Source organism: Phaseolus vulgaris, chromosome 6 (assembly GCF_051622355.1).
Source record: "Phaseolus vulgaris cultivar YP4 chromosome 6, ASM5162235v1, whole genome shotgun sequence".
Classification (NCBI taxonomy): Eukaryota; Viridiplantae; Streptophyta; class Magnoliopsida; order Fabales; family Fabaceae; genus Phaseolus; species Phaseolus vulgaris.
In genome coordinates, this window is record NC_143503.1 from 20,329,106 (window position 1) to 20,342,601 (window position 13,496).

General features: G+C 33.2%; 2 protein-coding genes, 1 long non-coding RNA gene and 1 other non-coding gene across 8 annotated transcripts; 3 read left to right on the top strand and 1 right to left on the bottom strand.

Moving 5' to 3' along the window:
* The first annotated feature begins 155 nt into the window (after positions 1 to 155).
* On the top strand, positions 156 to 316 carry LOC137833711 (U1 spliceosomal RNA). Its single transcript, XR_011084780.2, has one exon. It is a non-coding gene; the product is annotated as a U1 spliceosomal RNA (small nuclear RNA).
* Positions 317 to 672: 356 nt separating this feature from the next.
* Positions 673 to 2,127, top strand: LOC150027270 (uncharacterized). The gene is made up of 3 exons (XR_016521693.1): positions 673 to 746; positions 1,743 to 1,808; positions 1,885 to 2,127. It is a non-coding gene; the product is annotated as an uncharacterized LOC150027270 (long non-coding RNA).
* Positions 2,128 to 2,507: 380 nt separating this feature from the next.
* Positions 2,508 to 5,146, bottom strand: LOC137831188 (uncharacterized). Of its 5 annotated transcripts, none has more exons than XM_090303728.1 (4): positions 4,952 to 5,146; positions 4,629 to 4,749; positions 4,003 to 4,329; positions 2,508 to 3,788 (listed from the first exon to the last, which is right to left on the bottom strand). In XM_090303728.1, exon 4 carries the CDS (start codon positions 3,723 to 3,725, stop codon positions 3,261 to 3,263), a length of 465 nt encoding a protein of 154 aa, XP_090159854.1. In that variant the 5' UTR covers positions 3,726 to 3,788; positions 4,003 to 4,329; positions 4,629 to 4,749; positions 4,952 to 5,146; the 3' UTR covers positions 2,508 to 3,260. The 5 variants fall into 5 exon arrangements, with proteins under 5 accessions (XP_090159854.1, XP_090159853.1, XP_090159855.1 ...); XM_090303727.1 differs by having other exon boundaries at positions 3,930 to 4,329; positions 4,952 to 5,145; XM_090303729.1 differs by lacking the exon at positions 4,003 to 4,329 and having other exon boundaries at positions 2,508 to 3,766.
* A 5,849-nt stretch (positions 5,147 to 10,995) lies between these two features.
* LOC137833421 (disease resistance RPP13-like protein 4) lies at positions 10,996 to 13,004 on the top strand. Its single transcript, XM_090303726.1, has one exon. The coding sequence runs from the start codon at positions 11,293 to 11,295 to the stop codon at positions 12,922 to 12,924; it is 1,632 nt and encodes a 543-aa protein (XP_090159852.1). The 5' UTR covers positions 10,996 to 11,292; the 3' UTR covers positions 12,925 to 13,004.
* The last annotated feature ends 492 nt before the right edge of the window (positions 13,005 to 13,496 follow it).

Here is a 13,496-nt window from a genome sequence, read left to right on the forward strand (position 1 = left end):
TTTACCGAATCCTTTTTCTTTAATTTAAACCAAGCACTCAACGGCTTTGAAACCATTCTATGTTAGCCTTCAAAAACTAAATCCCACATTGAAAATATTTCTTATAGAGTCATGGAAAATAGACTACAAATATAAGATTTGTCACCCTGAGTTCCATACTTACCTGGACGGGGTCAATGGATGATCAATAAGGTCCATGGCCTAGGGAAGTGACCTTCATTGCACTGAGAAGGGGTGTTACTCTAAGGTCTGTCCAAGTGATGGAGCCTACGTCATAATTTGTGGTAGTGGGGGCCTGTGTTCGCGCGGCCCCTTACATTTTAGTCAATTGTTGTTTGACTTTTGTATTTTATTGTCATCTGTGTATATCTTCCAAATGGGATTTCTATTTGCCATATAATGAGATATCATTGTGTTTTATGTTAAAGTTTGTATAACATCTGCCTTTTAAAATTACACTGTCTGCATTAACTCCATGGAGAACAATCACTTATGCATACTTCTTCCTAGACAACAGAAAAAAAAAATTAAAAAATCTCAAACCTATAATGTTCTTAATTTATTCTGTTATGAAAAAATTTACTTTATATTATAATTCCTTCTGTTCTGTAATTCTGAGTTGAAGTATTGTTCTTAATTTGTTTTGTTATGAATAAATTTAAAGGAAAAGAACTTAACTATGCTGTTGGTAATTTTCAGAGAACTTCCTTTATTCCCCGTGTGTTGATGAAAAGGAAAAGAAACAGGTAAAGTTATCTGTGGTTCATACATTGACATCTAACTAAATGTTATAAAACAATCTAACACATTAATTGATCACAGATATCAAAATGGCTAGTTGTACAATGCTTAATCAATCCAACTCCCGTTGCCCCTAACATTTATGTTAATGAATATCTCTATTTGGATCTATTCACTCACTAAGTTGGTAATATTAAAAAATCATTTTTGAAAGAATGTTTCTTAAATTTTTCAAAATATCATCAGCCACTTACCCCAGTTCAAGTTGTCTATAGATTACTGTCTCTTGTTATAAAAGCTTATTTCTTTAAGATTACTCTATCCACTCTACTTCCAAAGTGTGCAAATCTCTACCACAAACATATTTCTTTATGTCAAAGTTTTCCACTAAAGTAGAAAAAACCCACTTAACAAAAGCTAAGATAAAAAAACAGTACCATGTTTTGAAATATGAAAAATTCTAAGATGAATCTGTTTTAACTTTTAAAATAAAATGATAAATGTTCATTCAATTATTCACCTTTCAATTTTAGAAAATTAAGATTGTTATGTATAATAAATTAAATTTAATAATAAACTACCATGAGCTAAAAAAACTTGCGGAAGATCACTTGGCCTTAACTATTTGGAAGTAAGTCTTATCAAAAGAAATCTTGAAGTGGAGTTAAAGAGATAGCAATGTGAAGTGGACATTGAACAGTGGGTTTTAAATGATGCTAATGCCATAAAAACGTAATCACATGTGAAGTGTCTTTTACCAATGAAAGTATCTGTCACACTCACATGCAAAACAGAAACAGAAAAGTTTATCACACTTTAAGAAAACAGTGACAAATGATTGAAAATAACAGTGGAATTGTCCTTATAGCTACTTCATATTATCTTACCATGGTTAAAAACTAATCCCAATCACTCAAAAAGTTGGTTATCTCTTAAGTAATTGAGGCAACTAGGATCATTAACTTGTTCCAAGTTGATCTATCTATTCCTTTGCATGACAGTGACAATTTCTCCTTCGAAGTAGAAGTTTATGAGCAGTGGTCCTCTTAAAATGCACAGTATAAATGGTAAGAAATTGGTCCTTTAGTGAATGAAAGTGTTACATAGCTTTGATAAGAACCTTTGTTTTCTATCTTGTGAAAGGAATACATGTCCAAGAAGTCCAACACCAATTAATGGAGCACCCGTGAGTGACTCCACTACAAACAAATGCAGCACAGAGGGTCCACAAAAAGTGACAGATTGCATTAGTTCCTCAAACCTGCAGAGTCTTTTTTTGGGTAGTGTAAAGTGGGGGATGACAATAAAATCATATAGAAAATAAAAAAGAACCAAAAACACAGGTTTCACAATGTAGAGAACTAAAATGTATCAAGACCATTTGTGAAGCGCAATGATATAATACAGTTGCAAGTTGCAATATGAGTAAATTTTAGTGTTAAGAACTGACAAATCTTCTACCTTCTCTCCATTTTACCAAATATTTTAATTATAAACAGTGAAATCAGAAACTGTAAATCCTAGTCTGAGAATAACTAAAGCATTGTCTTTTTGAGTCTACAATGTTAAATATCCCTCCCACTGCCCTTTACATCCCAAACGAAAACCAGATTATATGATGGATACAATCAACCAAAACAAAATCATCCACACTTAATCACTTCCTGAAAAGCACTCAAATGGAAAGATATTTACAAAACCATCCAGACTTATATTTTCCTGTGCCATTTAAAGACACCATAATGTAAAGATGGCTTGCTCAAAAGTCAAAAGAAAGTGATAGCCCAGTTTCTTCATTCACATGAATTCATCTGTTCCAAGTTTCATTGACCATGGTCTCAAAATAATGAACTTGTTATTGGCATGTAGCTAGACATGATTAAACATAAAGTTACAAGGATAATGCAGTAGTTAGAAGCTCGAGTGTTTTACTGCATGCACATGAATCGAATGACAATGTCATGTCACCAACTAACTCTACAACCATAAACATAATAGATGCCACACACTTCATATAAATAGTACATGGTGTGGAGAGCTTTTGTGAAACTAAAGAAAATGCCGCAGCTTGTGGAAAAGTTCTTCAAACATACAACAAACCGCTCCTCTTCAATCCCAATTTTGCTTTCTCCTTGACACCAACAAAACAAAGCATACATACGCCCACCCTTGCCACAAGCAACACAACAAATGGCTGAATTTCCACCTGTAGAAATAGGCACCAGAGGCACAGTTGGGTCCCTTCTAATGCAAGAAATTGAGTACTTTAGCCAGCTTGAACTAAACTCCCAAGGCTGGTCACAGAAGAACAAATCTAAAACCATCAACATGGGTTCCTCAGTTAGCACTGATTCCAGACACTCAACTGTGTCCAGAGTAGAAACTAGAAAGAAAAAGCGAGGAAGTAGCAAGCTCTTGCCAAGCATGTGTTCTACGGTGAATGTAATAGACAACAGTAAGCCAAATGTAACCTCTGCTTTCAGCTACAAGAACCTGAAGTCTGACATACAATTCCAGCTTTAGGTAATGCTCTCAGAGAGCTTTGAGAAACCCAACTTCTTAAGAGAATTTGTGATAGGTACATAACCACACTTGATGTCCACAACTTCCACAATTTTAGATTTTTTCTTCTTTTCCTTTTTCTTCATAACTGGACTTGCGTCCAATGGAAGGGTGTGGGAACCAAGCATGGGTATTTGATTGGTATGTTTGCCATTATGTTTTGTTTTGGGGCCAATCCCAGAGCTTATATGGTTTGTAACATTACTACTACTACTGCTACTACTGGCTTCAAATGATTTTCTTGGTTGTGGTCGTTTCGGTGTAGTACTACAACTCGAAACTGAAATTCGAGGTTTACTTGTTGAAGATAGATCCTGGTGTGGAATACATGACATCTGATCCAATTCCTTTGTCATCAATAAGCTGATTGGTCCAGTGGTTCCTACTGTAATGGATCCTTCATCGCCCTTAGTACCTTCCATGCTTCGTTTAGCTCCAATCAAACACCCAAATCTTCAAAGCTCTGATGGATATAGCCAGATAATCTGTTATACATGTAATGGTGCATTCAGATCAACAACTCCTAGTCTTTCATTTACCAGTTTACAATTGAAAGATGAATATTTCCATCAGAATCAACAATACATGCAAATAGCACATGAAAATCATAATTAGCAAGTATGTACCTCTAGATTACCGTTTAGCAATTCACAATTGAAAGTAATGGAATGATGAGTACAGATATACATCATATCTTACAGCAAGCAAGAAGGGTTGGAAAGGGTATAACGTGTAACTAAGTTCACACTAACAAAGCATCATCCTCATCACATCAACAGCTGCATGTTTGCTTGAGATGCAAATCACAAAACACGAAAATCCATTTTCCATAAACAGCAGAACTGAGCAGGGCAAGCAAATAAAGAATGCTTTATTGGGAGAAAAAAACACAAATTTGAATGCATGTTGTCATGATACATCATGTGGCCTCTCTCAACCGCAAGACACCAACCATACATTATAAATTTATAATATCAGCTTGAGAATGCCAGCTACACTGCTCTTCATGCATTTATGACTATGGGCCTGTTTAAGTAAGATCTCTATAAGCACTTAAAGGAGAGGAAAATAAAAAGAACAAAAAGAGATAAGTTTCTGCATAAGTTTATACTATCTTATGCATAAGTTAAAACTCTGATTTTGGAGAAGCTAATATGAAAGAGCTATTATAAATTAACTTATGGATAAGGTTAATTTTAATTTATAGAGAAACTCATTTCACTTTTCCAGAAATGTTCACTGAGAAATTAATCTAAACAAGCTTCATGGGATAAAGGAAACAAAAATAATGAATAAAAAAAGGATGAAAAGGTAAAGAAACAAACCTAAGAGGACCACCAACCAAGAATAGCTAAGATGATGCAGAATCAAATCTGCTAAAAACCACCAAACCCTTATGGGCTACATAAGCAGAATCCAGAGAAGGGTAGCAACTTCACCAAAAGACTTCCAAAAACACAAACAAGCCATTAAATTCGACAATGTTAAAGAGTATACACGAAGAAAATACTAAAGGCTCAGTATTATTAAAAAATGTAACAAACTAAAAACCAAGCATTACTCAAATTTAATCAAATTGTTAGTTTGAGCATTCCTAACCATACATTATAGATGCAAGTCACATAGGAGTGGAAACAAGATTATCTACCTTACTCACAAGCTCAGAAGCATTACAATGCAGTCAGGAACAGGACTCCTCAAGCTTCAAATTTGAAATTTTGAAACTGACCCAGCTAAGATTTTCTCACATAAAAAGGAAGGGGAAAAAAAGTAAAAGCTAATCTTTTTGGAGATTAGAATCTGAGAAAATGAAACTTCGGTTTATAGGGAAAATTAGGACAAAATGGCTTACAGCCAAAATGGTTATTTATTTACCCAAGAGAAAACAAAGAAAGAGACAAAATCATATCTAAATCCAACTTTAAGACAAACTTTTTTGTCTCTCTGCATTGGAGTTTGTCGGATCCACTGTTGTTGGTTTGACAATAATCAGTGTAGGCGCCGCGGTGTTATTTTTGAATCCAAATGTTGATATTCTAACTATTGTGATATCATTTTTGTTCAGATATCATTTTGGCATTACAGATATGAACCTCTTGGTCTGCTAATATTGTTAGTTCATATCATACTAATCAGACAACAAAACAGTTACTTACTTAATTTGGATCCACTATGATAAAGACATATTAAAAGATTATAATATTTTTATTAATTACACCATTTCTTTGAACATCATTTTTAAAGTGTTTTTTAAGCAAATCTTCATCCTTTCTAGCAAATATTGGAGAGAATTTCTCAACGCAAATAAAGAGAACACTAGAAAAATTTATTGAATAGAAACAAATTAGAGAAAAAAATAATTAATTGTTATAGTCACTAAATTAGAAATCATTTTAGAGACTAAAAAAATGCTGGTTTCTAAATAAGTTTATATTATTATTAATTAGTTTTTAAATTGGTATCTAATTAACTATAGAGATTTTTCTACCAAATTTAGAATCTAAATACTTGGTAGTTAAAACCTTGATAATTAACTAGATACCAATTTAGAAACTATTTAACCATAATAGAAACTAATTTAAAAACAAAAAAATTATTTTAGTCTCTAGTTTCAAATTTAATCACTAAGCGACTAATTATTTTTGTTTTTAGTTTCTAAAATTGGTTTCTATTCAATAATATTAATGATTTTCTTGCAGTGAAAATTCACTTAGATAAGAAAGACTACGTATTAACTTCAAAAAAATAACATCTTGAAAAACCTAATGAAATGATTATTTTTTCATGAGATTTACGTAATTTATTCTCATAGATTATCCGTATCTTATATTAACAATAGCACTTCTTTAAAAAAAATACTTATTTTTTTATCAATAAAAAATAAACAAAAACAAAATTCTTATGAATATTTTTTTTAATGTGTTGCTCAATTTTGTAATTAGCTACTAAGGTTTTTGCTACCAAATTGAGATTCTAAATAATTGGTAGTTAAAACCTTAATAACTAATTAGATACTAATTTATAAACTATTTAACAATAATAGAAACTAATTTAGAAACTAAAATTTTTTTAGTCTCTAAAATATTTTGTAATTTAGTCACTATAGCAACTAATTATTTTTAGTCTCTAAAATTGGTTTCTATTTCATGATTTTCTTGTAGTGTTTATTTGTTTTTATTTTCATCACATGAAAATTTCTTACTATTAATTTTAAGTGTTCTTGATATCATATTTTAATATTTATGTAATTACAATTTTTTCCTTGAAATTGACAATTGGAAAAAGAAAATATATGACCTCTTGACAATATGATGTTTTCATTAGTGTATGAGTATGAGTATATTTGTCACGTAAAGAAACATGTAAATTTCATACCTAAATAAATATAGATATAAACTTTTACTTAAAAAATGGAGTCACTGGTTAAACTCGAACCCGCTCTATTTCTTTTATAGTCACAACCCTTATATGATTGGAAATTAATTTTATAATTAAGTTAAAGAAATAAAAATTGCGATGTGAGAATATTTTAGACTGCTAATAGCTAATAGAAAGTAAAATGCTCTATTAGTTATAATATGATTGTGTACATAAACTAAAATCAATAGTAACTTTTAACATTAAAATAAAAAGGAGCTTAAGTCCTTAGTATCAAATGGAGATATAAGACAATACGTTAATAAATAGTATTTTTTTTTGCAAAAAAAAAAGTATAAATTAATAAGTAAATTTATACCTAACTTAATTTTACAAAAACAATATATAAAATAAAAATCACACGTTATTTATATATTATAGTTTTAACTTATTTCTATTTGATTACTTTAAATTTTATTATTATACAAAATTTGTATTAAGAAATGAACTTTAAATCTAACTTAAATTCGTAAAATAAACTTAGAAAATAAAGTTTGCACCCAATAAAATATTTTTATTTCTAGTCGATGTATAGTTTCTATGGGGCGTAGGCCTCCCCAAAGGTAACGGAGGCGTGCAAAGGTTTCCTCAGACCAGACGGAGATTGGCCCTCGAGTGCAAAGGGAGAAGGGAGCTTGACTGCAAGACCCACCCGTCGAGCAGAAACGAAAGTCGGCCTTAGTGATCCGATGGTGTCGAGTGGAAGGGTTCCAACAATTTTACATTGAATTGATACAAAACTAAATCAATTAAATTAAAAATAAGTATTGAGCTATGGTCATCTCTAATATAGTTAAATGTGTTTAGAAATGGCAAGTATATGAACAAGACAAGTAAAACATTGTTGCACTTGATCTCTAATAAAAAAAAGAACTGCACCCAAGTTATCATAATATATTGTTATTATGTTCGAGGCAATGTGAAGTTCCTCAAGAAGAGATGAAATTCATGTAATTTTAGCAAGAACAGCTACTACACTCTGATATTTATCTTCAATGCTGCGGTGCAAAACGAGACATTGTTTATGAGATCCTCAAGAAACCAAATTGCAAGCAACATAAACACATAAACTATTAAATGATGAGCCTTTCATAGTATATAAGTGGGTGCAAACCTCACCTCATAGAGCCAGTTTTATGGGGTTGAGTTAGGCTTAAAACCCACTTCTTAACATGGTATCATAGCTCTAATCAGAGCTCTTATGATACAATCTCATTTACCCAAAATTTATTTATTGGTCATATTCTGTGATACATGCTGCGCGTATTATAAACATGCTTCCCACACCTGTTTTAAACTATTCTTCCCCTCATGAAATGCTTTTCAAAACTGATGCAGATTTTAAAGGATTAAAGGTGTTTGGTTTTTTTATGTTATGCTAGCACTTTGTCCACAAATAGAAGAAAATTTTATCCAAGAGCATCAAAATGTGTTTTTATTGGTTGTCCAAGGTGGACAAAAGGATATATTTTGTTGAATATTCAATCAAGAGAAATTTTTGTGTCTAGGGATGTTGTCTTTTATGAACATGTTTTTCCATACCAGAGGGTTCAAGATACTAGTAATGAAACTAACAGTCCTGATATTGATGATCAAATTTTGTTTGCTGAAGATCAATTTGTCTTAAGTCAGCCATCACAAGTCATTCTTGCACCTTGTGAAAATACACCTTATGATAATGTTGAAAATTGCAGTGATAATAATTGTGAGTCACAAATTGAGGTTTCAGACGTAGATTGTTCCCATATAGACCAAAACCTCAATGAAAATCATGATATAAAACAAAGTTTTGAATCAGAACCATATGTCCGAATGAGCACAAGAATAAAAAGATCACCTTAGTATTTAAAGGATTATCATTGTAATCTTAACGTTTCCAGTACATCTTCAAGAGTTAAATATCCTTTGAATTCTGTTTTGTCTTATAGCAATTTATCACCTTCTTACAAATCTTTTGTTATGTCTCTTTCTTCACATGTTGAGCCAAACACTTATTCTGAAGCTGTGAAACATGACTGTTGGAGAAAAGCTATACAATGTGAGATATCTGCTTTAGAGTCAAATCAAACTTGGGAGACTGCTCTTCTGCCTAAGAACAAAGCTGCCATAGGTTGCAAATGAGTATTCAAAATAAAATATAAGGCTGATGGGACAATTGAAAGGTATAAAACAAGGTTAGTGGCAAAGGGGTATACACAAACAGAAGGCATTGACTACCTTGATACTTTCTCTCCAGTAGCAAAGATGACCACCATAAGGTTGCTTCTTTCTTTAGTTTCTATTTATAATTGGGAATTGAAACAATTAGACATAAACAATGCCTTTTTACAAGGAGATTTGAAAGAAGATGTATACATGGTTGTTCCTCCAGGATTGACTTCTATTCCATCAGGAAAATTTTGTAAACTAAAAACGACTTTATATGGTCTTAAGCAAGCTAGCAGAGAATGGTTTGCCAAACTCTCATCATTTTTGCTTTCTATGGGATATACTCAATCTATGAATGATCATTCCTTGTTCATTAATTCTTCTGAAGGATCTTTTACAGCATTATTGGTATATGTGGATATAATATTGACAGGAAATGATAAAGAAGAGATTGCTCGAATCAAACCAGCCTTGAATCAGACATTCAAGATTAAAGATCTTGGAAATTTAAGATATTTTCTTGGTCTAGAAGTAGCAAAAAGTAAGACAGGAATAATGGTAAATCAAAGGAAATATGCATTGGAATTATTAACAGATGCAGGTCTTTTAGCCTGCAAACCTGCACCCACTCCTATTGATAATCATGAGAAATTCTTTTCTACTGGAAGTGTTCATTTCACAGACATTCAAGCCTACAGAAGATTGATTGGAAGACTTATGTATCTCACTAATACCCGACCTGACATAACATTTTCTGTGCAACAACTTTCTCAATTTCTTGCTAAGCCTACAATTGCTCACAATAATGCAGCGATTAGAATTCTCAGATATATCAAAGGAGCTCCAAGTCTTGGTCTATTTTTCTCTTTCACTACCTCTGTTCATCTGAAAGTCTTTTGTGATAGTGATTGGGGCACATGTAGTGATTCAAGACAATCAGTGATTTTAGTGTGTATCTTGGAAATTCTCTCATATCTCTTTTATACTGTGACAATGACTCAGCAAGATACATTGCAGCAAATCCAGTGTTTCACGAGCGTACAAAAAATATAGAAATAGATTGTCACGTGATCCGGGAAAAATTAAAGAAGGGTCTCATCCATTTGCTTCCCATTTCCACCACAGAGCAACTGGCTGATATTTATACCAAAGCTTTAAGTCCTCAATCTTTTAAAAATATTTGTTCCCCAGCTTGTGGCGGGTATTAAAGGATACGGATACCAGATTATAGAAGGATTCTAATATTAATTGGGTGTGTCTTTTGTAATTATGGTCACCCACTCCTAATACATGCACCATTACACTCAACCTCATAAAACTAACTTATGAGTTGATTTCAAACGATGGTGAAATTTTTGGAAGATACTGTTAAGAAGTGGGCTTTAAGCCTAACTCAACCTCATAAAAACAGCTCATGTGTTGAGGTTTGCATCCACTTATATACAATGAAATGTCCTAATCTCTAGTCGATGTGGGATTTCCAACAGATACTGAGACTGATTTGCAGAGACAATGTTGCAATTATTCGGTTCATATCTATGCCAGCAGTGGAGAGCACTGTGACCTATCTTACCACGTATCTGACGAATATGATATGTGTCACCCTGTACAACATACTTATCTGGTTGATCCAGAAGGTCTATGGCCTAAGGAAGTGTCTTTCATTGCACTTCTCTAAAGTCTGGCATTGACTATTTCAAACTTTAATTCTGGTTTATTGTGTGTAGATTGGAGATTTAGACTAATATGCCCTGAATTTAAGGTTTGGGGCTTTTCATTTATGACAGAAACTTGATACTGTTGGAACAAAGGTCAATGTTCCTTTTCTTCATCACCAAGAAATAGGTAAGGTAATTAATTTTCATTGGGAAAAGGTAGTGATGTCAAACTGATGAGTTCTCTCATCGGTCTGCAAGAATAGTTCTTTGCTTGAAGGCAAGGATAAACCTTTCAAACTTGTCAATGGATTCTCTTCTTATAGTCTGCAAGACTAGTTCCTTGCTTGAAAGAAAGGATAGGAGGAAAAGAAATGAGGTCAATCATGTTTGGGGATTTGCTTCTTATTGTCTATTGATATAGCTTTATGGCAAAGGTAACTAAAAGGAATGACTTGGAAAAAATATTTACATCCAAGTCTCAAACCTCATTCCACCCTGTCTCAAAATCTCAGTATTTTAAAAGTATTTTGTTTCTTTCATCAGTTTTTCAAGAAGTCAGACTTGATACCTCAATCTTGTTGCAAAACTATATTGTTTCTTTAATCTATTCAAAGTATCGAACCCTCACACCATCCTGTTCCTCAATCTTATCTTCCTCAATCTTATAACAAAAAATATATTGTTATATTGTTTGTTTCATTGTTTTCTTTTGTATAAAGTCACAATCTCCCACAACTCTGTCCCTCAAACTTATTGCAGAAAAAAAATGTCTATTCGAACAAATCCCATGAAAGCAGTGCCTACATTGTTGAAACGTTTGGTGACTACAGACAAAGAAGCAAATTTGAAGGTTTTGAAAAATGAGTTGATCCAGATAAAGAATTTGTTTTCCATGGTGAAGAAAAATGAACAAGAACTACTTGACACTTTAACCATGGTGGATGGCTATCTTCGCAACAACATACCTAAGTTGGTGAAAGAGGAGGATAACATTTGTAAAAAAATAAGGGAATCAACTAAAAAGTTGCTGCCACTTGATCAAATCCAAAGGGCAAATAATGCTCCTGAATCACGAGGAATAACAGTTCAAGAATTGAAGCTTGGTGAAAAAGAAGAAGTGAGCACATCACTCCCTTTGACCCCACAACCTGAGGAGTTGGGAGTGATTGAGAAAAATTATAAAAGCTTAAATCCTCTAGAAAAGAAATGTTTGCTGTCTCTCCTACATTTCCCAGAGAATTCCGTTATGAAGAAAAGGAATATAATTCTTTGGTGGGTTGAAGTAATGAAAACAGCAAAGGAAATTGGTGAGTTTGTGTTTGAAAAGCTTACGGATCTTAAACTAATTGTACCACATAAGTATGGCTTTGTGAATAAATTTAAAATTAATCCTCTGGTCCATTATCATAAGTCAAGTGGGTCATTATTAGGAAATGATGAAGAGAAGTCTTTTGGAATGTACTCACAAATAGTAACCTCATCTCATTACAGTGATACTCTACCTGGATGTTTAGCACTTGACAAACAAAGAGTTGAACTAAGTGATGAGTTTGGTTTTAAATGGAACCATTTGACAGGTATTTTTAATGTTGGTGCAAGTTATCTTAACTTTGGACCCCAATCAATGGCCAAAATGAAGCATTTGAAGGTGCTTCAACTTGGTCGTTGGCTGCACGCTTCACCAAAACATCATATTGAAGTGAACAACGAAGAATTCTTGAAGGAGTTAAGGGATCAAAAGGATTTGGCATATCTTAGCCTTCGTGGAATATCTAGAATATCTGCATTGCCAGATTCCATTTTTCAACTTCAGAGACTAGAGACTCTCGATCTCAAGGCCTGTCACAATCTAGAAACATTACCAGACGATATTGCATCGATGAGAAACCTCAAACATTTGAATCTGTCACAATGTTACTTGTTGGAAAGAATGCCAAAGGGGATTGAGAAGCTGTCTAAGCTTGAAGTACTGAAGGGATTTGTGATTGGTAGTCCTGACAAGACTCCTTGCAAAATATCAGATCTTGCACATTTGTCAAAACTAATGCAACTCAGCATACACATAGGAAGTGGGGCTATGATCCAAGATATAGAGTTTGAAAGATTGAGAAAGTTCTCAGAGCTTGAGAAGCTAAAAATATCATGGGGTGTGTTTGACCCAAGGTACTGTGAGAGGCAGGTTAGTTTGCCTCCAAAGTTGAAAAAATTGCATCTTGAAGGCTTTCCAGGACAAGATTTGTCAGAATGGTTGAAACCTGACAAGATAGTCACCAGTTTGTGTGAGCTATATATTACAGGAGGAAAACTCCAAAGTATGGATCTTCAAGGATATGCTCATGTGTCTTGCTCATTGCAGATCATCCGTGTCAAGTACTTAAAACATTTGAATATTAATTGAACCAACAAATTTGCTGGATCTGTTACCTGCTATGTATTGCAGAAAATAAAATATGTTCTAAATTATCATGAGTTTGAATAGATAGCCTTTTGAGTGAAGAAAGGTGAAAGCATGTGTCTATGTCCTACTGCTATTTACAGAATTTTATATACATGTTCTAAATTTAATTGTGCCTAGCTATGTTATTTTTCTTGCGATAGGGGTAATATACAAGGAGATCCTCTTCTCTTCTACTTAGTTGAGGAAGTTCTTATTAGGCATTTTTCTCTCATGGTTCTTAATAAGCATATTCTTCCCCACGGTTGTCCCTAAAGGGCTGGTGTTCCCTTCTCATGTTTTGTATGTCGATGATGTATTTGTCCTTTACAGGGATAACAAAAAAAACTCTTTCCAATTTAATATATTTTTTGGATGTTGGATGATAGTGATCCTCACTCAAAATGTCTAGAGATTTCTTCTCCTCTTCTTCTCCTTCTTATGAATGGGGAAGTTGGTGTGGCCTAGTTCTATACCTCCAATGAAATCTTTAGTGCTTTGGAAAATTTTGCACAACAAACTTTCTATAGATAAGG

Excerpts from the sequence above, each read along its gene's own strand:
- LOC137831188 (XM_090303730.1), bottom strand. The coding sequence starts at position 3,725 with ATGGAAGGTACTAAGGGCGATGAAGGATCCATTACAGTAGGAACCACT.
- LOC137833421 (XM_090303726.1), top strand. The coding sequence starts at position 11,293 with ATGTCTATTCGAACAAATCCCATGAAAGCAGTGCCTACATTGTTGAAA.